A 26,219-nucleotide genomic window follows, 5' to 3' on the forward strand; every position below is an offset into this window, starting at 1 on the left:
TCTGGTAGTCCTTGCTTTGATTCTTTGGCAGTATTAGCTATAAAACAAATGACACAAACTTTCAAAGTTCCAGTTCATAAAATACAAGAAGAGAGGGAGGCAATATTGCATGCATGCGAGTTGTTATCCAAATAAGTATTTGTGTAATTTTTGCACATCACTTCTCATATGATATGTTCTGAGTCTCTGTACTTCAGAATGAACAGTTCCATAAAGAGCTCGCAGGCTTTTGTCCTGCTGGGGGACTTCAACCACCCTGATGTCTGCTGGAAAAGTAGCACGGTGAGCTGTAGGCAATCCAGGAGACTCCTAGAATGCATTGAGGATAACTTCTTAAGCCAGGTAATACACAGCCCTACCAGAGAGGATGTGATACTGGACCTGATGGTCACCAACGCAAGTGAGCTAATTGGTGATGTCAAGTGAGTTCATAGTCCTGAGAGATATGGGTCAGGAGAAGAGTAAAGTCAGGACCCTGAATTTTAGAAAAGCAAACTTGCAGCTCTTCAAGGAGATAGTCAATAGGACCCCCTGGGAAACTGCCCTCAGGGACAAGGGAGCAGAACAGAGCTGGCAGATCTTTAAGGACGCTTTCCATAGAGCATAACAGCTCTCGATCCCCTGGTGTAAGAAATCAGGAAAGGAAGGCAAGAGACTAGCATGGTGGAGTCGAGACCTGCTGGTCAAATTAAAGGGCAAGAAGGAAATGCACAGGCAGCGGAAGCAGCGACAAGTATCCTGGGAAGAGTATAGGGACGCTGCCCGGTAGTGTAGGTATGGGGTCAGGAAGGCCAAGGCATGGCTGGAGCTGAACTTGGCAAGGGATGCAAATAAGAAGGGCTTCTACAGTTATGTCGGCCAGAAAAGGAAGGTCAAAGAAAGCGTACCCCCTCTGATGAGCAAGACTGGCATACTGGTAACAACGGATGAGGAGAAGGCTGAGGTACTCAACAACTTTTTTGCCTCAGTCTTCATTGGCAACCTCTTTTCCCACACCTCTCGAGTGGATCAACCACAAGACAGGGACTGGGAGAGCAGAGGCCCTCCAGTGGTAGGAGAAGATGAGGTTCGTGACCACCTGAGGAACCTGAACATACATAAATCTATGGGACCTGACGAGATGCATCGCAGAGTCCTGAGGGAACTGGCTGATGTAGTTGCCAAGCCACTCTCCATGAAATGTGAAAAGTCGCGGCAGTCAGGTGAAGTCCCTGGTGACTGGAAAAATGGAAACCTTGTACCCATTTTGAAAAAGGGTAGAAAGGAGGATGCTGGGAACTACCGACCTGTCAGCCTCACCTCTGTGCCTGGGGAGATCACGGAACAGATCCTCCTAGAAGCTATGCTAAGGCATGTGGAGGACAGGGAGGTGATTCAAGACAGCCAACGTGGCTTCACCGGTGGCAAGTCCTGCCTGACCAACTTAGTGGCCTTCTGTGATGGAGTGACTACATTGGTGGACAAGGGAAGAGCTACAGGTGTCATCTATTTGGACTTCTATAAGGCCTTTGACACAGTTCCCCACAACACCCTTCTCTCTAAATCAGAAAGATATGGATTTGATGGGTGGACTGTTTGGTGGATGAGGAATTGGTTGGATGGTCACATCCAGAGGATAGTGGTCAACGGCTCAATGTCCAGATGGAGATTGGTGACAAGTGGTGTCCCTCAGGGGTCCATACTGGGATCAGTACTGTTTAATATATTCATCAATGACATAGTGGGATAGAGTGCACCCTCAGCAAGTTTGCAGATGACACCAAGCTGAGTGGTGCCGTTAACACACCTGAGGGATGGGATGCCATCCAGAGGGACCTGGACAAGCTGGAGAAGTGGGCCTATGTGAACCTCATGAGGTTCAACAAGGCCAAGTGCAAGGTCCTGCACCTGGGTCGGGGAAATCCCCAGTATGAGAACAGACTGGGGGATGAATGGATTGAGAGCAGCCCTGCAGAAAAGGACTTGGGGGTACTGGTGGATGAAAAGCTGGACATGAGCCGGTAATGTGCACTTGCAGCCCAGAAAGCCAACCGTACCCTGGGCTGCATCACAAGCAGTGAGGTCAGGAGATCGAGGGAGGGGATTCTGCCCCTCTTCTCCGCGCTGGTGAGACCCCACCTGCAGTACTGTGTCCAGCTCTGGAGTCCTCAGTACAAGACATGGACCTGTTGGAGCGGGTCCAGAGGAGGCCACAAAAATGGTCAGAGGGCTGGAACACCTCTGCTATGGGGAAAGGCTGAGAGAGTTGGGGTTGTTTAGCCTGGAGAAGAGAAGGCTCTGGGGAGACCTTATTGCGGCCTTTCAGTACTTAAAGACAGCTTATAAGAAAGACTGGGACAGACTTTTTAGTAGGGTCTGTAGTGACAGGACAAGGGGTAACGGTTTTAAACTAAAAGAGGGTGGATTTAGACTAGATAGAAGGAAGAAATGTTTTACTGAAGGTGGTGACACACTGGCCCAGGTTGCCCAGAGAAGTGGTAGATGCCCCATCCCTGGAAACATTCAAGGTCAGGTTGGACGGGGCTGTGAGCAACCTGGTCTGGTTGAAGATGTCCCTGATCATTGCAGGGGGGTTGGAGTAGATGACCTTTAAAGGTCCCTTCCAACCCAAACTATGGTATGACTCTATGATTATGACCTCTAAAACTACTAGCAGAAAGCAGGCTGTCAAAAATATGCTTTTCACATGATACAGCAGGCAATATTGAAGTAAGACCAATTAACATGTTTTGGATAAATGCCAGTTATCTTGTGGAATGAAGGTGAAGACTCTGAGCCATCTCCGTTTGACGTTTCCATCTCAAGTGTAACATTTGAGAACTAGCATCATCTGCAGTATATTTGCCCACTCTGTTTCTGAGTCACTAGCAAGTAACATAAACTAGCTTGAGGGAAGTGCTACCCTAACCTGGCCGGAATGGTTTTGGTTCCCAGGCTACCAAGTGTTCATCTTTTTCACTAAGGGTATATATATATGGAGCTTAGCATTTTCTTCATTGTGGTCCATTCTGATAGTGCTAAAAAGCATAACTTTCTCCAGGTTAGGGTCAGATTTTTTTTTTCTTGAAGTTCATACGACTGGTACGAAGTCCAGTGATGTGTAAAATAACTGATATTCTGGTAGCAGCACTGGCTTCAGGAATGGCTAATTGTAGGTTTTCCGTTCTTTCTGGGTAGTCGAGTGTTGGTGTAGACAGCTTTAATTAAAATAGCAGGAGTTCTCTAAATAATCCATTAACTTGATAACTGACGGTACAGTTTTGAGACAAGATTGTAACTGGCTGAGAAATAAACACCTAGAATAAAAATTCAGGTTCACCTAAACTTTTTAGGTTCATCTAAACAGACGTATAATACAGCAGTGGCTGTAGTACTGATAAAAAATGGATGCGTTAATTATAGAAGCACACTTAAATTGGAATGCTGATAAGTGAGAGGTGTTGCTTTTTCATGTCTTTTTTACTTGAATCATACTTAGTGCTTAATATGCTTGGCAGTAGGCATAACATGCTTGTATTACATTATGCTTTTTGTGCTTCCTAAAAGCCAGACTTTTCAGTTGTTCCTTGCAAAGTTTATAATGCTTTTCTCTGTAGTTGTCAATAATTTATTTCTAATGTTACTTGCAGTCAACTTAATTTGTCTGGATTTGCCAAGTTTTGAACTGCTTTTTAACTATTTTGGTAGGCTTTTTTATAAATCTAACCTTCTTGCAAGCAATTGATTTTACTAGATGTTGAAATCTGTCATTCTGTTTCTCTGAAATCATATTTCATTTTGTTTTCTTACAGATATACTGATGTTATTGATGTTGTACAGGCTCTGCAAACTCATCCTGACCCAGATGTGAAGTCGTCTTTCATCATTGGAGCAGTTAATACTTGTGTAGAGCCACTGAGTTGCTATATGGAACATAGGTATACTTTAAAATATTTTTACTAGTTTGAAAATAGATATGTAAGTTTGTGAGATCATTTTAATAATAATTAGAGAGATATGATGGTTATATGCCATTGAACTGTCGTAAATCTCATAAAACTGCTATGTAATCCATCTTGGGTGAACTTTGAAGTGCTGTTTGGTTTATAAGGGTGATACTTGGTTTCCAGTAGGTATATAATTATATATAATATTAATGAAAGTTTAGCTTGTGGAAGAATAAAGGAAGATTGTCATTAGCATATTGTTTAAATACATATACTCTGACTAAGGACTTTATAAAATCTGGACAGTCAACTGTCCTGTCGTGTGCTTTTTAAATCATTCTTTTTTTTACGATCTTTTTGTAAGTGTGACTAAAAATTGAGACATGCATCTCAGTTTGGGTTATTGATTGTGTCACTATTTTTGTTATGTTATATTTGGATGTTAAATGAAGATTTTACAGATTTAAAATATGGAGCTTATGGGAAGCAGTCCCAAATTTAGTGGAAGAGAATAACAAACCACAGAAGCAAAAGCATTGCAAGTATTAAAATCTGATATCCTGGGTTACTGCAGAGGCAGGGTGGGGAGGAAACGGTAGCAAAGCCAAGTCACTGACATTTTCAAGTAGTCTGGTATGGTTGCTGTTTCATGGTATATGTGTGTGTTCCACACTTGACCAAAGATGGAACTAATTTCATAGACCTATTTGTAAAATTATGATACTGAAATTTTGCAATTATGCCTTGCAGCTGATTTGATAAAAGTTGAAGCAGTTATAATTTTCAGAGCTCTTAGAGTTGCTGCTATTTGTGATAAAACTCTGTGCATCACAGCTTAGAGGTGATCTGCCCAATCATTTTGTAAAAGTGCATTCCTTAAACTTCCTAGCTATTTTTAAAACACTAACCAATATGCTTCTCATGCTTTGCACTAGTCAATAAATAGACGTTACCTTACTGCTTGTTTTTGTCTCCGTGACAAAGATTGTAAATAAATGATAAAGACTACATAAAATATTGTTGAATTGATGCTGGAGTGCTGTTTCAACTTGTCTTTCCTATAATTCTGGAAAGAACAAGTTCCATTTTTAGGGGTTTTTTTTAAACTTACTAATGTGTAACTGGTCATGGTACTGGGTAGTATTTATAGCAGCAGTAGCCTGCAATCCTTTGACTAACATTGTTTGTCTCCTGAAGTGCAGTAGCAATTGAAGGAAGAGGCTTAGCCTATGCTGTAGACTATTTGTGTCTCGCTTTGAAGTTTCTTCTGATAAGAACTTACCAAGTAGCGACGTACTGCCAATGACAAATCTTTCAGCTGGGAAGCTTCGGTGATTTGACTGTGAGAGTTGAGAAGAGTGATTTAAATGTCTGACTGGAAACTTTTGCAGTCAAGAAAATCAAAACTCTTTCTTGTCTCAAAGTTCATTATTGTAGAGATCTGGCTCTTTCATGAGCCTAGGATGAAGCTCTTCCCTGTGTTGAATAGCAAGCCAGGGCAAGGGAAAGGTAGTTGAAGGGGGACAGATAAAGTACTATATCTGAAGCTTTTGTGTGCATGATAAATCTCATAAAAATAATTGTCACTTTTCTGACACAGTACCAGAAATTGGTATGATAGGTACAGAAAGCATTCTGTACATACAGTCTTTCCATGGAGAGTTCCCACCATATTTGGAAGGCACAATTCTTTAGGGCAAGCTTAAAATTCCTATTGTTTAAGTAGGAATTAAAGTAATGTTGAAGCCTTTCTCATTTCCTAAAATACAGAATAGACTGCATGGTGGGATTTACCTCTTAAATCCATTAAAGAGTTAAAGCCATCTACAAAACTAATTTTTGAGGAAGATCTCCTGAAAGACATAACCTGTGGGGATGTTCCAGGTATATGGATTGAGGAAAGGAAACATGAAAATGGGCTGGATAGTAAGAGTCCAGCTGTCAGTGTCCAAATGAATCTAAATGCTTTACTTAAATAATAATATCCATTCTTGATATACAAACTTCTTGGTTTTTTAGGCTTCTTTTTCCGAAGTTCTTGGACCAGTGTTCACAAGGTATGTGTCACTTTTCTTGACTTTGAGCTATACAGCACAAGTAGCTGAGCCATATGGCCAAATAAATACACTGTAAATGCATGTAGTCAAAGGATCATGATAAACTCTTGGAGTTAAGAACCATGTGTGCAGAACAGATAATCTCTTTTTCCCTACGTTATTAAACACCAAAGGCGCCTGGAGAAGATGTAAGAATATGGAGTGTGATGCATTCCAGTTGTCCTCATTGGGAGGATGGATTTCCAAAGACCTGTTACCTTGAACTGTTGTAACTCGTGCTGTGTTGTTAATCTAGGAGCAAAATGGGTTGGATTTGAGTTCCATCCTCTTTTGGGGAGGCATGAGGAAATGGAGCTCTTCTTTCTGCTATATTAGAAAGGGAAAAATGAGCTGTTTACCTTGTTCCCCATATTCTCTTCTTAATGCAGCATGGAGGATCCTTGCAGGGTTCATTTGACATTGCAGCAGACAAAAAAGCTCATTTGCAAAAGTACTGTTTCTTACCTGTGTAATCAGTTTTATATCCTGACTCTGAAATGAATCATTGTCTGCATCGTCCTCTTTGTCAGGCTTGGAACTTAGAGCAGCTGTTGGCATAAATGGGACACCATCCTTCCTGACCTACCGTCAAATAAGTTCTTTTAAATTTCAAAAGCAGAAGCAAATTCGGCTATAGCACCTTTACAATTGTTTTAACAGTTGTATAGCTGATTTACAACATTGAGACCAGTACATCTGGTATGTGTATATATGAGAACAGATGTCTCCAGTCAGATAATCTTTATTTTAGGTAGACTATAAGCTCCGCCTGAAATTGAGTAGACCAATGACAGTTGAGACAGAGATATAGATAGATAGATAGATATCTATATCTACATATATATATATCTCAATATCTTAAGCTGCTGTCAGACTGCGGTTACTGCAGCATGACTTTTGATCTTATGCTCATGTCTTCCCAAGTGAACTGCAGGACTCTTAATTTTTGTGTTTGTATTTAAATGCAGTTGTCAGAGTAAGGTGCTGCACTTTTCTTGTGGCTATTTAGACTCTGTAGAGCTCTGTTTTTGCTGCCAGAATTATGCCACCACTTATTCATGTGTGAAAGGAGTGCAAAAGAATGAAATCCAAAAGAACCCAAAAAAATGAAGTTGTGAACAAGCTGGAAAGTATCTAGGTGCTATTACATAAATCCTTATTTTATTCTTATTTGGAAAAAATGTTGGTGCTACAAGTTGGGGAACTGACCAATAGATAACGATCATGATTATAGCAATGGGTGAAATTGAAGAGAGCAGGAGAATGTTAGGAGTTAAGAATATAATGAAGTGTCAGTAACTACTGAGAAGTTAAGAGTGCAAGCATGCCTTTTTGTTTTATGACAGAATAAAAAAAAAAATAAAAGAAAAAAACCACTCAAAGATATCTTTTTTTTTTTTAAGTGCAGTTATACAGACCTGATTGGGTAAGAATTTGTCATTGTTAAGGAGGAACTAGAAAATGCTTAGGACGAGCATAGCTAATTTTTCCTATGGTCCAAACACTGAAAGAAGGAAAAATACCAGAAGTTAGAAAAATATTCTTCTGGCAGCGAATTATTTCTGCACGTTGCAAGGTTTTGTCACCTAGTTTTCAGATATAAATAGTGACATTAGATAGCCCAGAGGTCAGTTCGTGTAACGCAAATTGTTTCATGTGAATAGGGGCAATTTTTGTGTAAAAAGGTTTAAGAGGAAAAGTATGCTTTGTACTGAGATGTGGTACACTCTTAAACTTTCCAGACAAATGTGGAATTGTATCACACATATAGTAGAGAATTTACTTCCGCATAACTGAGAATTCATTTCTGGTGCAACAATAGTAATATTTAATGAGACATTCACTTTGAGAGAGATTTGTCCTACTTTTTTTGTCTCATGCGCCCTAATAGTATTGTTTGTGTTGCTGTAGCGTTAGTGGGCCAAGACAGTGTCGTACTGGGCGTTGTACAAATCTGAAAACAGAAACTTGCAATGAGGGTGTAAGACAAGACAAGTACAGGTATAGGCAAGTAGGAATTAATTAGACTTTTGGGTGGTTGCCTTGTCCACATAACTATCTTGCAAATTTTGGGAGTGAGTAGGGTTAGCCTTTTGCTGCTGCTTTCCAGGACTCTTCTATTGTGTGGCTTTCTCTGTAACGAAGGGGTACTTATGTATGTTAGCAACATGACATCATTTTACAGGAGTGACGCTTTCTGTTTGAAAAGCCAAGAACTGCTAAAGCCTTGAGCAGGGTGACCAATGTTAGCAGTTTTGCTTTGTCTTTCCCTTTCATGCCTGTTCAAACTTTTCAAAAAAATCTTGCCACCATCTGTGTGCTGTAATTTCCTTTTGTCTCACCCCTTCCAAATATGCCTTTCTTTTTTTTCCTTTCTTGCACAGAAGCTGTAAGATGACACCTTACTAGTCTAAGGGCACATTGGCATCTCTTGTGTTTGTATATAAAGTTGTTTTACAGATTTTAAGACATCACTGTTGTTCCATATGCCCATGGTACGTTTGGGAGCAAAGACGATCCATTATTTTTGTAAAGCATTCGTATTTTTAATCTATCCCTGTTTCTTTACTGCTTCTATTGAACATGCTATTCCCCAGGCTGCAAAGCTATTTTTCTTTAGATGGTTGTATTAATAAGGAATTAAACAAAACTGGGTGGTCTTCAGAATGCAATAGAAGCAGAGATGGCAGTGACAATTCAAATAGAAAAGGTCAAAATTACTTGTTACTAAAACTGTGTAGGCATCTTCCAGTTCTCGGAAAGCTATTTTTCTTCTGGATTACACTACCTGTCGGTCAGTTGAGTATCGTGGACTGCTGCCTGCTAACACAGGGCCAATTTTTGTGGGATGCTGACGCCTACAAGATTTATGCATAGGTGTGTGCGGAGCCAAAGCTTGCAAGTTCCCCAGGCTCTGAGCAGTCTTCTGTTACTTCCAATGTTGCGTGGGAGTTTACAAGCAAGAATGACAGCTAGTGCCCGAAAGCTGTTCCCCTTAGACAAGCACAAATGAAGCAAGATTGATGGAGAAAGAGTATGGGTGATGAGCAGGAGACAAGATGCATAGGTTTCTGATTTGCTAGATACTTTATTCCTTGAATCTTTTTCTTAACTTTAAGCTTTGCCAGCTTAGTCCTTGATAATTACCTAGTCTCTCCGAGGCATAGTGCTTCTAACTGTAATATATGCTTCGCTGCAGCATTTATGTTATATAGTCTTTTTATTGTTCTGTGCCAACTTCACAGAAAGTATAACTATGTTTTTAATTAAACTTGACTTTTAAGTCAATATCAAGTTTGGGGATATTAAGGAAAAAAAACCCACTGCGCGCGTAGCACACCCACAATATGGTGGTCGTTGATTAGCTTATTCATACTTCCCATCTTAATTACATGATGTACATAATAATTTCAAGCATGCGCGTGACTTAAATTTCTAAGCGTGCCTGCTGTTCTCTCACCCAGTCTCTCTCAAGAGTAACTGTGTGCTGGAGAAAACTTAGATGTTTCTGAAATTGGAGTGGAAACTTCTGTGGGGGATTAAAAAAAGAGAAATACTAATGATGGAAATTTGCCTGGGCTGTTACTAAAATTCTAACTTGAAAGGGTCAGTGATGCAAGTAACAGTGACTGGGAGCATATGTAAGTAGCCCAGAAACCTTTGGTATAGAAATATCTGTGTAAAGAAGCCTCTGCAAGGATTGGTGTACTTTAAAGACTTCTGTAAAGATCAGGAATGACTACAGGCAGCAGTTCATGGTGTGAGCTTCATTACATGTTCTGCTTTAGATAGTGATGAGTTAGAGGCAGGGGAAATGCATCCTCGTTCAATTGTTCGTGGATATTCGAGAGTTTACTGTTCTGTCTTGCGCTCTACTTGTAGTTACAAGAAAGCATCTGAAATGAGGTGCACACCTTGAGCAAAGAAATAGTATTCCTTACACGTTCCGGACAATACTGACATCCTAGGGAATCCTGAAGAGTTGGCACTGCAGTCTCTTTCGACTGGGCTGAATTCATTCTGATGTAACGCCTTCTTGATATAATTGGAAAGCAGCGATCCTATAACACTGAAATTAGTCGGATGATAAGTGCGATATGTCATCTCGCTTTTTTTCCTTTAATGAGATCCCTTCCAGTGCCCACGGCTTGACGGCTGCGATCGTTGGTGTGTTACTTCTGATTGCCTTCAGAGGCATCTGCAGGAGCAGCAGTTGGTTCTCATTTAACATGAAACTTGTCTTATACCTGGCAAGACAGCAGGTATAACATGAAGACTGTGTTGCCATCTTCAAATCTCAGAAAGTTTTTGCTTAACAAGAGTAACCGCTTCTGCAGTGAAATTGGTCGCACTAGGTGCAATGTGAAGGGATACCGTTAAGTCTGAAAAAGGAATTGCTTTTCGGGTGACGCAGCTGAGTCTTTTTGGGAATTGGGGCTTGGGACAAATAGTTATCCTATTGTTTTTCTCTGTTTTTTGATGCCTTGTGGGTTCAGACTTCCTGTCTGAATACCATTTCGGGGTCTTACTTTAAAAACAGAGACAAAAGAAACCCCCAAACCCTTCTCATGTTTTTGGAAGTGGCAACTGTCAGAGTCCAAAATACTGATATTTTTTTTTTAGCTGTTTAGTCTATCTTTCTACTCACTGAATCTGCCAAGAGGCTTTAAATATTAGTGTTTTTTATTAAACTAGTCCTTCTCAAATTGATTCTCATATGAATTCTTTTAATTAATTGATTCTTTTGATTAACTGAGTCTAAATTACTTCTGTTACATGGCCTGTCTAATTGAAAGAAAAATGTCTTGACCTGGTATAGCTGTGTTTTGGCAAAGCAGGCCTTCCTCATTAGTTGAGTCATCTTCAGTGACTGGCATTGTACTGGTAGGCTCATGTTTTTAATTTTTTTTTTTTAATTTGGTAAGACTGTTTTCACTGAATCATAAGAACCCACCGATTACAACATCCTGCCTCTTCCCCCTCGAGTCATTCTGGTGACCGAAAGGGTTGTCTCCTTCAGGAGGTATCATTCCTGCGTGTCTACGGGTTGTGACAGAATGGGCTTCTGAGCTGGCTGCCCTCTAGATGCAGTTGCAAAATAAATAGTTAACGATAATTCTGTGTTTGGTTATTCCACAGTGGTCATGTGTGAAGTTAGATGGGCTTCTGGGTTTTTGCTGGGCAGGCAAGAGATGAAAGGTTCCATGCTTGTTTTTGTTGTTTTTTTGTTTTGTTTTGTTTTTCCTTAGTAATTCCTTTTTAATGTAGTGAGATGGAAGGAAGATAAGAGAAAAGCAGCTCTTATATTACTTAATTGTTTATTAGTCAGTGTTGCATGCCTGACTCCTGTAAACTCTTCTCGGATTTCCTTACACAGGACTAGTGAGTAACGTGGTTTTCACAAGTCATGCTACGGAGCAGAAGCATCCACTCCTTATGCAACTGCAGAGCCTTATCCGAGCGGCAAATCCTGCTGTTTCGTTCATCTTGGCAGAAAATGGAGTTGTAACTAGGTAACCTTAATCACTGTCTAGTATTTGTCACTTTTGGCAGATGGGACACATGCACTTAAAAACTTGTAGTCTCTTGTTTTACTCTGGTAACTTATACAAAGGAGATGCAGATTTTTCTTAATTGCTTCTGATGCAAAAGGCATCTTCCCTTTACATTTATGGTCGTATAAATGTAGGGATTAGGAAATGCATGTTTTTGTTTGCAGAGTATGACATGTTACTGTTACTGTCATACTAAGGGAAAGATACTCTTAATTTTGCTGTGACTAACACATTCTATTTTATGTAAGTAGCATACAGATAATGGCCATTTTACTGAACTTATAAAGTTAAAAATCTTCATCTTTTTCTCTTTATAGGAATGAGGATATTGAATTAATTCTCTCAGAAAGCAGTTTTTCAAATCCTCAGATGATGAGAGCTCGATATTTAATGTATCCTGGCTGGCAAGTATCTAGACTGAGAAATATTAAAAACTATTTTTCTAATTAACTTGAAAATAAAAAAGTCTCACTAACTTAATTTATATTTTTTTTTCAAGACTACTCATTTGGAACAGGCAACAGCTTTGTAAATCATTTCTAAAAGAGAGCTGATGAGTATTCTTAGTAGATACACGATTTCTATCCTTTTATGGGGAAAAGGATCCTTTCTGGACACCATTTAAATCAATGGCAAGATTACTGTTGCTTTTCAGAAGAATAGAAAAGAACCCTCTGGGAATAAGTTGGGAAGGATTGGGATGGGTGAGGTCAATAATGACTAGAGTAATTTCATTCTGACAGCTATTCAGCCTTACTGGAATGAACTTGCTACGTCAGTCTAGCTATTAGCAGAACAATTATTCATAAAAACCAGCAACCTTATTGACGGTCTTGGCAGAGGCTAGGGGCACAATAATACATGGTACCAAGCTTTCAATTTAATACTGAGGGATATTTTTCATGGTTCATGGTTCAGGCTTCTTTACGCATCTTGTTGCAGTTATCTGTGCTGCACCTATTTGGCAGAAAATGTAAACCTGTTGGCCATAACTCCTGGACGACTGTTTTCTAGTTAGGTTTATAGTGCTGGAAGCATGGTTTATTTACCATACCTCGCCAGGCCTGTATGTATGTATATCTTTTTATTCATAATTCTTACTCTAAATTGGATGCAAGTAAGGCTCCTAAAGCAAACTGCACGAAGCTTGGGATGTCAGAGCTGCTTGTGGATTGCATGGAGCTAAAGGGAGAGAGAGAAAGCAGGAAAAGAAAGTATTTAAAACTTTTGGACAGCTGTTAATCTATTTGATGATAGTATGCAAGAAGAGTATGTAGATAGTATATAAGAAAAAAAAAATTGCAGCAGGAAGAGCATCAAAAGGAGTCTTGACTGCTTTGAACAACCTAATGCTGTTAATATCACATTTTCATGGATGTCTTAGAGAAGAAAGCTTTATTATCTTCTTTCTTCCTATGAGCAAGGCTTAGCTGTGGTGAAATAATAGATGTTCCTTTTAAGAAGTTTGTTAGATGAAAAGCACAAGTGCCTGTGTTTTCTGTATGTTGAAGGTGTATGTTTCTTTCTGTCTTAAGGTATGAAGGTAAATACAGAGCTGGGTCTGTCTTCCCTCCGATGGTTCAGATCTGTGTATGGTTTAATCGTCCTCTGGAAAAAACACGATTTGTGACCAAATGTAAAGGTACAAATGAACTTTGACTGACTTGATGTAAATCCAAGTTTGAAATACTGAGGAATAGGGGGGAAGGAAGGCACTGACGTAGCACTGTTATTTAATTACTGCTGAAGTAAACTTTTAATTGAAAATTCAGCTTTCCTTCCTTAAAGTACAGTAAATTATCTTCAGTGGCTGCTGTGGAAAACTGGCCCATGATTTTGTTCAGATGAAAATCTAATTTCATTTTGGGTTTCTGGAGGCCGAGACACTTATCTTTATATGTTTGCTTTTTATTTTACGTTTAATTTTATTTAGTAGTGTTGAAATACAGCTTGTAAGTGAGCATCAGCTTTTACTTTTTATGCCGAATAATTCTTTGTAGCTACTAGAAAATACGCTCAGAAAATAGGCTCAACTCTGTGTTGGGCTACTAGAGCAGATATATAATCATGCCTTTCCTTCTTTCCTTAGCAAATCAGTGTTAAGGAGCACCATTTTACTTTCCACACACACTGTAAGCGTTCATTATGCCAAACACATGTTATTTCCCACCTACCCCATAGCAAAGAAATGAGAACATATAGAAATGTTATGTAGTGGGGCTCCGGGGGACACTTCAGCTTTTTCCCCTGAAGCACTAGGATGTGGATTAGAGACCTGTAGCATAGGTCTGACCAGAAGCTACACCAAGGAGAAGAAAAATAAGTGAGATAATCTCTTTGTCTTCCATTTCAAACAGCGATTAAGTCATTGCTCAAGCCAAGTCCTTTTTCTGGAAACATTTATCACATCATGGGCAAAGTTAAGTTTTCAGGTAAGGGCAAATTACTACTTGTGTGTTGTCTTGTGATTGCACTGCATGTATATATATTTGAGAACTTGTTCATGTACCGTATTCTGTCTACACCGATGTGTTGATGTTAAATTAAATTAGCAATTATCAAGACATTTCTTTCTTCTGTCTTCTCCTTGTTAGATTCTGATAAAGTAATTGAGGTCTGTCACAACACATCATCGAATTCACTAAGCCTTGTGCCTGTTCAGGAGGGGCCAACTCCTCCTGATTCAAGAAGCGATAACAGAGATTGCGGCAGTCAACAGGAGTGCTTCCTTGTGTTCGTTGGCTGCTCTCTTAAGGAAGAGGATATAAAAGACTGGCTCAGAGAAACTGCAAAACAGGTTCGTGGGCATATTTATTTCTGTTCCGTGTGGTCTGTTTTGGCATTTCTTAACAGCAAAAGGAGAAATCTGAGTGTCTCAATGAAACTTTTTTTTTAATGTCCTTTTTCTTCTACCAAGGTATTAGCATTTCAGGGTGTAAATGTATTTCAGACAGAGGACTAACAGTTTGCAAATGTGTATTGTTTTAATATCTGCTACAGCATATTCATGGATTGATCTGCTTTTGAACACTTGAGCAAATGGAGTACGTCCAGAATAAACACAAGATGATTTAGCTGAGACATGATTGCCAAAAGCTAAAGTGTAGTATGAAATAAATCTTCTTGAAGTACCTGAACACTGCAAAGCTGAAAACTTGTTTTGATTCACTAAATTAAACCTCCTTGGAAGTAATCCACTGAAATGGAGGGTATAGGGTTTTTTTTTCATTCTGTCTTGCTTAATTTGTCAAGTGTGCAGCTGTGTAAGACTTCATGTATTTCTGCACAGCTAACATACCTGTGCAATAGAGGTTGGAGTAGGGAACAGGGAATATGCATATCGTAAGAAGCCTAGAAGGCACATTTTGCAGTTGTGGTGCCTTGCTAACTTCACACAGTGACTGGCATGACCTGACCAGAAGTGCAGGACGAGATGGTTTGCTGCTACACATCTAAGTAATACCAGCAGGTATTACTTTTACACATTAAGGTCTTAGGAAGTGAGTCTTGAGGTTTGATTTAGAAATATACTTGCGCAGAAACTGTTCAACCATACAAACTGCATATTTTAGCACTTTAGTTGGAACCTGAGCCTGTAGTTCCAACTGTGCCCTTTCGTGATGCCCGTTTTGGAACATTTGTTAGTTAAAGATACTCATGGTTACTTCTTTAGGGCTTGGGATTTGCATAGTATCTCTAAAAAGTTGTGTAGGAAGGGGAAGAAAGTTTCCTGCAGACCGTTGTTGGAGCTGTTTCTAAGCAACTTCAGGTTTTTCGCCCCTGTTCTCCCAACAGGTTGTGTTACTTCAGGGAAGTATACATTTTCTGTGATGATATCTCATGCTCTGTACATATCACATGGGTAATATATGGAGACAAATGCTTTTGATACGTAAGAAAGCACTCTATGGAATACTATTTTAATTTTATGAAAACTTGGAACTTAAATGCTCTCTCAAGTGTGAAGTACTTCCTCTTTGAGCAGTTCAAGACTACAAATAGTCTTTGTACAGTCTCACTAGTCATGGCTAATTAAGGGTTTCTGAGACTTACTGCATGCTGCCTGAAAGAAATGAATTATAAAGCTTTTCAGACTAAAAAATAGATTGTTCTTCTGTTCATGTGCCAGTTTTTTCTTCTTTTTTTGCAGTGGAGCTGTATTAAAATTGTATTATTTAAAATCCTTTAAGATTTGTCATCTCTAACGATGCCTTATGTAAGATCACTTAATTTTACTTTTGTTTTCAGAACATAGTTGTGAGTGCCTTAATATAATTGAATAATTCTGTCTAGAAATTAATTTTTAAAATACATGCTTTTAAAAGGAGTATTTCTGTGCTGGGCTTGAGCATGATAGCATGTGATCATAGATTTCACTGCCTTTACCCACATTTTCAAGAAAGAACTTACTTTTCTGCGGTTTTGGGTTTTTTCTTAATGTAACTAAAGTGTAATATCACATTGTTACTCGGTATATAACTGGGGTCTAATTCTTCATGCAGAAACCTCAGAGGAAAGCCCTGAAAACCAGAGGAATGCTAACCCTTCAGGAAATAAAGAACATTCATGTAAGTAGAAGCAATTAATAGCAAGTTCTTCTGGCTGATTTTCTTCAATATCCATTTGTATGATAGAACACCTCCCATACTTGCCGTAACAAGTGTGCTGAGCACGAAATTACTGTGGCACTTGCTGTCTTTTTATATACTCGAAGCACAGCTGAGGCTGTCCAGGAGGGATTTGAGATAGAAATCTTGGTGTTATCTCAGGGCTTCAAGTTAGCTCTGAAAAGTAGGGAGAGGTGTAAGATGTTGGACAAGCATATGCTTTTGGTTACGGTAATGGTCTTTCCCCGTCTCTTCTCCCTATTCTGTGCTGTGCAGGTTGTCACTTGCAAAATTAGGATCCCAAATGCCTAATCCTGCCCTCATCAACTACCTTTAGGTTGTTAGTGCTGTCTCTGGGTCTCTGGAGTTGGGTTCCTAAGAGCTTGGTATGGCTATGAGTAGTGTTGCTGTACCTAACTCCCCTAGTCTATCTGGTTGTCATTTGTCATACTGTCTTTGTGGAGCGATCCTTTATAGCCAGGAGCCATAACTTCCTCCCTGGCTGATAAGTTCAGCAGAAGGAATTTTCTTTTACCTATTTAAGTTTGTTAGGACTGTCTCTAAGCAGTTTTGAGTTTTAAATGTTTCATGTATGGTATATTCTTTCTTCATGTAGGTGAAACGCCACTTGGATCCGCTTCCAGCTGGTTATTTTTACAACGGGACTCAATTTGTGAATTTTTTTGGTGACAAAATGGATTACCATCCATGTATCCTTTAAAATGTGGAGGTTTTTGGTGAAGGTTTTAGGTAGGCAACAGACTATGCAAGTCTGAAATGTAGACTGTCAGAGCAGATGATATGGTGAAGAGCCAGTTTGATTTGCAGGTGGTAATACAAAGTGAAAAGTTTTGTTCCTTAAATCTGTGCGTGGCTTGTTGCCATTTAAAGCTTACTGTTAAAACACTTTTTCAGAGATACGATCTAAGAAGCAGAATAGAACCAACAAAACAATCCCAAAACTGTACGTGAGCTCACGCAGAGAGTAATTTATGGACCACAGCTTGTCAAAGAAATATTTTTCAAACCAAATAATGCTGTAATATTGCTTAATGCCTGGTCATGACTGATAAAACTTCGAAATGAATATAGTTTTGTGTGCATGCATGTGCGTGCGCATGCTCAAGTAAAAACAATCAGGTTTGGTTTAGTTTTTCCTACAGTATCTTTGTGGTGAAGCTGATGTTAAATGATTGCTCTCATTTTGTAACTCGGTATGAGAAAAACCTTACTGGATGCAAGGTAATAATATGAACAGGGTGTTCAGAATTAGGTGTGGAGGTGCATTTTTTGTAATCACTTTTTAAACTCACTTAAGCAAGTAAAACCTTATTTTAAAACTACCTCAGCTTAGCAAGCAGTATGATTTACTTATCAAATTGTGGCATATAAGCATTTGTAAAAGTGCTGTCCTTGCTGGTCTTGTTTGGTTATCACTTACAGAACATGAACTACAGCTGAAGTAGGGTCCTCTGGATTCGTTTCCAGAAATTATTTTTATTTTTTAACTTTAAAGCTGATGATATTTTTGTCTTTGGCAAGAAATGCCAGACTACTGCTAATGTTGCATTGTATTCCTCTTCTTCTTTGTTTTCATAACTTTCTATTGCTTTTGTCTTTTGTTTTATTACTGAAATTTCAAATTTGGTTTTATGTTCCCAGTTTGCTGTTCACTTTAACTTCAGCAAACTTCACAAAAATCCCAGCGGGTTCTGTGATTCCATTTTGGAATAAGAACAGTTATTTTCTATGCCCTATGGGACAACTTGAAAACTTTAAACCAGCAGACTTCTGTCTGCACGGTAAGCTCCTAGTTATGGTATACGGACAGAAAATCGCCTAACAGCAAACTTGGACTTCAATGCTTACTGGACCTTTACTCCACCATCGTCTTGGTGTGTGGCAAAAAAAGATACAGGCACTGGATGGTTTGTATTTCGGGCACTGTTTTTTAGACTTCCGCTTAACGAAAATAGCTGTAAACATCTGCAAACCTGCTGTAGTTTTTGCTGTTCTTATATTCTGCCTCTTGATTGGGAAATGTCTATTGTGCAAGTCCTTTCTTCCCCATTAATGCAGAGGAGTTGTGGTTAGGTCTGACTGCAGGACTCCCGGAAGGTAATATATTGAATTTCTGCTTTCAGTAAGTGTCCCTGAACTGGCACATCCTTCAAACATGTATGTTCTTTTCTAATGAACACTATTTGCACAAATATTTTTCCTTAGTTTTTCAAAATCAGTAATGGACCAATTCATGAACGATTACTTGGAAGAAGCCAACAGGGAAATAGAGAAGTACAACAGAGAACTAGAAGAACAAGAGTATCATGATCTCTTTGAGCAGAAGACATAAGCACGTCCGTCCTGTGTATTTCTGAACCACCTACTGTCAGTAACCAAAAATGCTGTTGTCCTTGCTGGTTAACTAGAAAATTAAGTGAATTGTCAGTTTTCAGCACTCCTTTTAAAACTAAGAGATCATTCCTGTAAGGTTGGCATTTTAATATGGTAACTGCTTAGCTTTTTGTACTGTCAGGTTTGCTTCCACTTCACCTTAATTCCAGACTGTAAAAAGCATCACCTGGAATCTCTGGCTAGTAGTGGAAACTTATTTAAAAGCAGAAGAAGAAAAGAAGCAAAACTGTATTTCCTGGTAGGTCAGAATGTAATCGTGGAATTGGTCTGTCGTGCAGATAATCAAACCGCTTTAATCTCTGGGTGTCCCTTGAAACTTGTTGCGCGGGAGCATTGATGAGCAGTGGTATACTTCAGTATGTGGGATTGGGGGGTGTTCCCAAAGCGAGAAATGGGGGAACATTTCAAAAACTCAGAAGAGTACCTAATCCTACAGCTGTTAGGGTGTTCCCAAAGCGAGAAATGGGGGAACAATTAAAAAACTCGGAAGAGTACCTGATCCTAAAACTGTTAGGGTGTTCCCAAAGCGAGAAATGGGGGAACAATTAAAAAACTTGGAAGAGAACCTAATCCTATACCTTTCAGGGTGTTCCCAAAGCGAGAAATGGGGGAACAATTAAAAAACTCGGAAGAGTACCTAATCCTAAAACTGTTAGGGTGTTCCCAAAGCGAGAAATGGGGGAACAATTAAAAAACTCGGAAGAGAACCTAATCCTATACCTTTTAGGGTGTTCCCAAAGCGAGAAATGGGGGAACACTTGAAAAAATCAGAAGAGAACCTAATCCTATACCTGTTAGGGTGTTCCCAAAGCGAGAAATGGGGGAACATTTCAAAAGCTCAGAAGAGGACCTGTTCCTACAGCTGTTAGGTTGTTCCCAAAGCGAGAAATGGGGGAACACTTCAGCATCGGCTTTTTTTTCTGAGAGGACGGCATGTCTCATAACTTCTGCAGTCGAAATTTTGACTTTTCTAAAGAGATGATGTTCATACATTTCAGGGTGAAACGAAATAAGTGGAGATATCTTGCTTGCTTCCTAGTGTTGTTATTGGTGTTCTAGAAAATGCGACATGAATGGCAGTAATCTGCAACTTGCTGTTGCTTAGAAGATTATCTCTGAAAGATTCTTATTTCAGTACTGAAAACTAAGCAAAGCAAGAGAAGAGGGAGATTCTTTAGCTAAAGGATTCCTTTTCATAAAAATGACCTATTTCCAAAGGTAAAAAATATCAAAAGATACACTTGAAATATGAAACAACTTGTTTGTGAAGCTTTCAGAAGAATTTGCACGCCGTAACACTTCACTAAACTGATACACCAGGTTTTAAATACTTGCAACAAAACCTTTATAGTTACTAAATGATACCGTAATAGGAATTCTGGCAACTTGTCCTTTAACTTAATTTAGTACAATTTTAAGTGAGACTTCATAGATCACTGAAGGATTATAAGGTACCCTAGCAGCTACTTTAAGGTAGTTATTGAAGCTTATTTGAATAAGCAAATTATTGTAGCATGCCGTGTGTTCAGAATTTAGTCAAGTGAAAACAGTCCAAGAGGAATTTTTTATTTTCATATTCCTTTGCCTTAGGAACAGCTCAATCTTTTAATACAAGTGCAACTTTTTTTTTGTCAGAGGTATGTAATGCCTCTTATATACACTTACAATACTTACAACATGTCCACGCAGTCTCTTTCTGTGGCAGGAAAATGAGATTTAACTCCTACCATCAAACCTAAGGCTACATAGAGTTTTATGCCTTACTTAAGGAATATATTTTTTACCTTTGGAATCTGAAATAGCTGAAATTTCAATAAGCCTGTCAAAAACTGAAACACCTTTTAGGTAGACTTTCAGTACATGTTGCTACTAGCTGGCTCCGTGCCTGTGCTGTGGTGTTTATACAGTGCAGAGGTGGAATTCCAGGTGCTGCAGATTGGGATATAGATGTTGATAAGGTTTCGTTACTAGCTTTCCTTCTAGATTTAAAAAGCTGTCTGAATTTAAGAAAATTTTTTTTTTTGCACACCACGAGACTTTATAAACTACTTGTATCCTGTTAAAGTACAATAAAAGCCAGCGATTAGTTTGTTTCTAGGCTTTCTGGGGTAACCCGTATTACAGGTATAGAGCATCATGATAAGGCTCGTGAGTTTATCTATGCATGGCTATACTTTAGTCTTAATATACTGTAGTGCCTGGTAGAGTAACCGTAGCTAGCAGTGGATTTGGGGGGCTAGCGGGTGTTTACAAACTAAGTACAGTTGGTTGCATGAAACTATTTAGACCAGGATTATTAGAGTACCAAATTCTGGTCGTAACACTGCAATAAAAAGGGGCATTAGAAAATTCTTAACAAATCATAGTTCTTTGCCAATAAACTTAGTGTAAACCCAGTGTGCTCCTTTTCAGTACAATTACCTAATCTGCAAAGCCATATTTCTAGAATAGCGGTATGACGATGTAATGTCACAAGAAATACCAGTGGTTGGGACAGCAGGCATGTCGTCGGTGCCTTGTCTCAACTTGGGAGTCAATAACAGAGTAGGCTTAAGTGCAATTGATTGAACAATAAGTGAAGATCCTGTAGCTGGTGTTGCTCTGCTGAACTCTTTTTAAGAACTCCAATTTGTGCAGCTCTCAAATAAATGTTGATGGGGCTAATTGGTCGGGGGTTGGCGTAGCGAGTTGTAATTACAGGGGGAGATGCCCTGTGAACAAAAAGGAAATAAGTATTCAAAATGGGCGTGCTACTGTGCAAATTGAGCTGTTCCTTAAAAACTGAAGCAGAAGAGCTCGGAACAAAGGCCTAGTATACGTATATACTGTACTGCATGCTATATGGTAATAGCTGTGTATTACAAAGACCTTTCACCATACTGGTACTATTTCAATTAATATCTTTTGGTATTGAAATAATTTGATTACCTCAATTATTTTTTTGTTTTTGGTTTTTAACTGTGACTTTAAAACAGAAAAAATACCGAAATAGTGAAACTGTGACAATGGTATCCTTTAAACATAGTAGTGCCTTGCAGATGACACCATTTATTCACAAAGCATAAAATAAATGGATGTCATGGGTTGTATTGCTTGCACCCTCTTTTTTTTTTAAAGGAAAAACGGTTTTGGTGAAAGGACTTAGAATTAACCTAGTGAAGAATATTAGCACAAATGGTTAAACTATTTCAAAGAAAACTCTTTGAGGACTAAAATGTGTAAATGCCTGATGCTGCTGATAGTTTAATAGCAGTTGCTGATTATTTTGGAGTTACTTCTAACAATCAGCAGCACCTTTTTTTTAGGAGAAGAGCGTAACTTTTGTACTCTGGTCAGAGATGTTTATACTGTATCAAACCCCATCTGTAGGGTAATCTGGTTTCCTCACTCTTTTGAAGTCGAGGTGAGGATTGAGATACTTCTAAGGATCTAGTTTTGCAAATTTTTTTTAGCTACTGTAAAACTAAAAAAAAAAAGCACCCTTTCTAAACGACAAATGTTTGGATACAGCAAAAGTGCCATTACACTGTTCCTTTATCTTTTACTGTATTTTGAAAATTGGTAACAGTAACTTTGTGTCTGGGCATTTCTGATATTGTGAAGAAGTGCTGAGAGTCCTCAAGGGGTTTACATGCTTTGCTGACCTTATTGTTAGCAGCTTGTGGTGGTGGTTTTTTTTTTTCCTCACCGAGAATGAGTGTGATCAGAAGTTACTGAAGTTATAGGGAGAAAAATGTGATAAACTTAGGAGAGGAACGTTTGCAACTTGAACTGCGCTGCAGTCTCGGAGTATTTTATATTAAGCTGTGCAATTTGGTATTAGTCCAATTTTACACTTTGCAATTAACAAAAGTGATTGCAGGGAGGATTTAAGTTGCATGTAAAAGTTCCCTAATAAGTTTTTTTAATTATTGTTTTTTAATTGAAACTTTTCTGAATTTGCACAGATTTAAGCTCTGGAATACTTTGGTATTCTTAAAAGGGAAAAGTTGTAACTAGTATAGTGAATTGTAAACTGTGAGTTGTTAGAACCGCATTGTTGATCTAATTTTAGATTGTTTAAAAATGTACCTCAGAGAGCTAGTGAGAAATTGCTTCATTTTTACACAACGGTCAGATACTAATGTAACACTTCTCACTTTACAATGTGCCAAAATTCACTTTTATACTAGTTTGCAATGCTTTAATATTTGCAACTGTAAGTTAAAAACTTATATTTACAAACACTACTGTAACTTCAGTTAAACTGAATTGTGTGATTGAAGCTTTTAGCCTGTTGTATTTATTACACAACTTGATTCAGTAAATATAAATTTACCTTTCCATTTATTTTTGTATTGTTTTACATGTTTATACCTGCAGTTCGTGTGACTTTTACACCTGTAACTCAGATGTGATGGAAAGAATCAATAAACAGTATCCATCTGCTGTCTGTCTTTGACTTCTTTAATATAACTTACTATTTCCTTTTAAGCATTGAGTGGTTTTCTTTTAAAATTTGTTAGTTTTCTAAGCTGGCAGAAAGGTGACTAGTTTATATTCAAACTAAAATGTAAAGATTTAAGGAAATTGGGGTGGGTTTTTTAAGCTGCTATTTTAGGTTTAGACGTTCTTGCTTGGGCTTTTAACTGCATAAAACTTTAAAATTAGTTGTAGGATGAAGGATACGAATCAGCTTTATGCCTGCTGTCGCTGTCCTTCAACAACTGTACGTAAGCATAAGTTGATAGTTGCATATATACAAATGCAAGAGCTAAATCCTACTCCTTGTATTCATACAAACGAGGATGCAGTTTCAAGATCAGCTTTGGCTGATCTAAAATCAGGCTGCTGTTGAGAGGGCAATCCCACCTTACCCTCCTTTTTCTGCTTCGGTCGCTGAGTGGGAGGCTGTGTATGAGTCAGATCAGTTTGCTGATTAAACTGAATCTGCGAATTATTTCTGTCTCAGTTTGACAACACTTTTGCATTTTTTTTTTTGTAGGAAGTTGTTTTTCATGAACTGTTTATGTAAAAACAGTATGTTAAATTCAGCCTCTTTTGCATACTCCAGGTATTCACACAAGAAATAGCAGCTTCTGATGCATGGACTTTTGGCTGAAATCCAGGAATTTTCCCTTGCTACGCAGCTAGTTTTGGGAAGTGTGGACTCTTCCACTTGCGGATGCAGCTCAACTGCATTTACTGCTTTTGAACTGCTGAGTACGTGCCGTTTCCTTTGACTTTGTGTTACGTGCTGTCAATACAACGCTGAACAACTTCCGTATTATCATCATCATATAGCGATCGTATGAGAGAAGCAGCCAGTTATCCCTTCGGTATTAGACTACAGACCACACAATATTGTTGACGTGTCAGCTTTGCCAAGAGCATTTGGATTCTGTCACTACCAACGCCTGAGCACGTGTTCTCAATGCAAGCCTTTGGGCTAGATCTTAGTGCTGGCTGAGAAGCTAAGAGGGTTTCCACCATCCCTCAGGTGCTTGAGTAGGGAAATCTCGAGTCTTGGCCCATGGCTTTATTCCTGTCTTACCATGCGGTTATCCTTAAGATGCCCTTCAAATGCAACTAAGTTGCTGAAGGTCAATGAAAGAAAAGTTGACTTCTTTATTACTCTTTTAAAGCCTGCCTGGATTATCTTTCAAGTGAGAATTTTGCTCTTTTTTTCTGGTGCGTAACTCTGCTCGCTGCCTTTGTGCTCTGGTATCTGCAGCTGCCATTCACTTTGGATTTTCAAGATTTAACCTGAGATCAGTTTGTGGTTGATTATTAAAATGTGAAAGTCATCATCTTACTAGGGTTTTAAGAGATGTTCTTTGCAAAGAAATGCTTTTACAGGAAGGCTACAGAAATTAGACTGTCAGCTCAGTACATGTAGTTCTCCGGAGCTCTGGCCAGGAGGAATACATCTCTAGAGCTCTGTTGGTAACAGCCCTTTAGCTTGAGAGTAAAGAGAAAAACTTTGACAAGTGATGAGCTGTTTGTGATTTGGGAATTTCTAGCAATTATCCTAATACTGAAGCACTGGGATTTTTTTTTTCTCAAGAAGAGACACATGTCCCTTACCAGACTTGCTGGAACATCTGATGTTGGAGACCACTGGCTTAATTATGGTCCCCTCCATGAGCACGATACGGTATTAAGCAATCATTTTGGGCTGAATTCAGGATGCTCTCCTCCACAAAAACGAGGAATTACAGCTTTCTTGTGTGTCCGTGTGATCCTAGGCTTCTGGTTGCACCCTAGAGGTGCAGTCAGCTGTGCTGGGTGCTTAAGGAAGTTGAGCGCTCAAATCTGTTGCTTTCGTGCCTCTACCCAACTACGTGTTGCAGACATCAGCCCTGGGCTTGACAAAGGTATATTGCAACCGAGTTGTCTGGAGCACTTAAAAGGAGGAAACATCACCTACAAATACAGGGCAAGTTGATTTTAATTCTATTTTTTTTAATTTGCAGATACCAATTTCTGTGTTTAGTTTTATTAATTGTATACACTTGTACCATAAGATTTGTGGGGAAGCTTTTAAAGCAAGCACTGTCTTGCCTCTTTACATGCTCTGCTAGCTACTGATCCCCTCGCTTCTGTGCTTCCTGTGACTCTTCCATATGACACAGATGTGCCTTTCTACCTGCAGCGTTTGTCCCCTGCATGGTAACCCTGGGGTGCTCCATCCTATTGGAATATTTTTCCATGGCAAGAATAAAGGAAAATCATTTTTCTCCATCCCAAGAATACTTAGCTTAAAACTTTCCGAAAGTGGTGGCCATAATTGATAAGCTTTGAATCGCCCGATGGGCCAGCAGTGCTTTCTCCATGGAGGCTCAGGTTTGATTCTGCTCCTGGTGCCCTCATTTTGTGAACATTTGCTAACGTAGCTCCTGCAACCCAGAGGGATTGAAGGTGTCTGTGAAAGTATGAAGTTACATCAACAAATCTTACAAGAGAACGGTGTTTGGGGGAAATTCCTGTGTTATAGGATCGGAGGCAATATCCTTACGTTGTGCGTTAGCAAAACGTAAAGAGCAATAAAAGCTTTGAGCGGGAGAGTACACAAGGTGTGATTGGTTTATCTGCTCCTGTTTTTAAAACCCTTGGCCTTCCTCTGGGTGAACTGGCAGTGCTGACGCAGTGTTGTATCTCACCCGCTGCAGCTTCCACTCTCTGCCCAGCCCCCTTGCCCTCCCGTTGGGCCTTAATCTACAGCTCTCCTTTTCAGGCTGAGGCTGTTGAAATGTTGATTTATTTTTAGCAGCCAAAACTTTAGGGGGAGAGTGTGCAACATGTTTAAAATATTGTGAGTGCACTTATAAGCTTGTCTTTTTTTACAGCCTCTTTTTTTAGGAACAAAATACCAAGGTCAAAGAAGGTTTCTTCTCTGATCCAGCTCCCGTAAGGGGCTGTGCAGGTGCATCCTTTTTCACTTGGTTTAAGTGGCTTATTCTTCTCCCCTCCCTTGTACTCTACTTATTGTGGAGCAGAAACAAACCTTCCAGCTAATGGACATTTACTCTTCTCACCTTCGAAGCTAAATGTCAGTGTACGGATCCCATTCCTCCCCAAATCCTTCTTCCAGTCGCCTTGAACTTGAGGACTTCTTTCCTCCCCTTCCCATCAAAGGAG

General features: G+C 39.1%; 1 protein-coding gene across 1 annotated transcript in view; it reads left to right on the top strand.

Annotated features, from left to right (window-relative positions):
* DNAAF9 (dynein axonemal assembly factor 9) overlaps positions 1–23,027 on the top strand; it is an 82,191-nt gene extending 59,164 nt beyond the window's left edge. Inside the window, exons 28-37 of the mRNA XM_059817859.1 lie at positions 3,792–3,917; positions 5,946–5,983; positions 11,400–11,535; positions 11,895–11,981; positions 13,113–13,219; positions 13,935–14,009; positions 14,172–14,374; positions 16,080–16,145; positions 16,801–16,894; positions 18,425–23,027. Coding sequence (XP_059673842.1) covers positions 3,792–3,917; positions 5,946–5,983; positions 11,400–11,535; positions 11,895–11,981; positions 13,113–13,219; positions 13,935–14,009; positions 14,172–14,374; positions 16,080–16,145; positions 16,801–16,894; positions 18,425–18,537 — 1,045 coding nt within the window. The 3' untranslated portion in view covers positions 18,538–23,027. The remainder of the gene's footprint in view (positions 1–3,791; positions 3,918–5,945; positions 5,984–11,399; positions 11,536–11,894; positions 11,982–13,112; positions 13,220–13,934; positions 14,010–14,171; positions 14,375–16,079; positions 16,146–16,800; positions 16,895–18,424) is intronic.
* Positions 23,028–26,219: the final 3,192 nt, after the last annotated feature.

The sequence above is a fragment of the Gavia stellata genome, chromosome 5 (assembly GCF_030936135.1).
Source record: "Gavia stellata isolate bGavSte3 chromosome 5, bGavSte3.hap2, whole genome shotgun sequence".
NCBI lineage: Eukaryota > Metazoa > Chordata > Aves > Gaviiformes > Gaviidae > Gavia > Gavia stellata.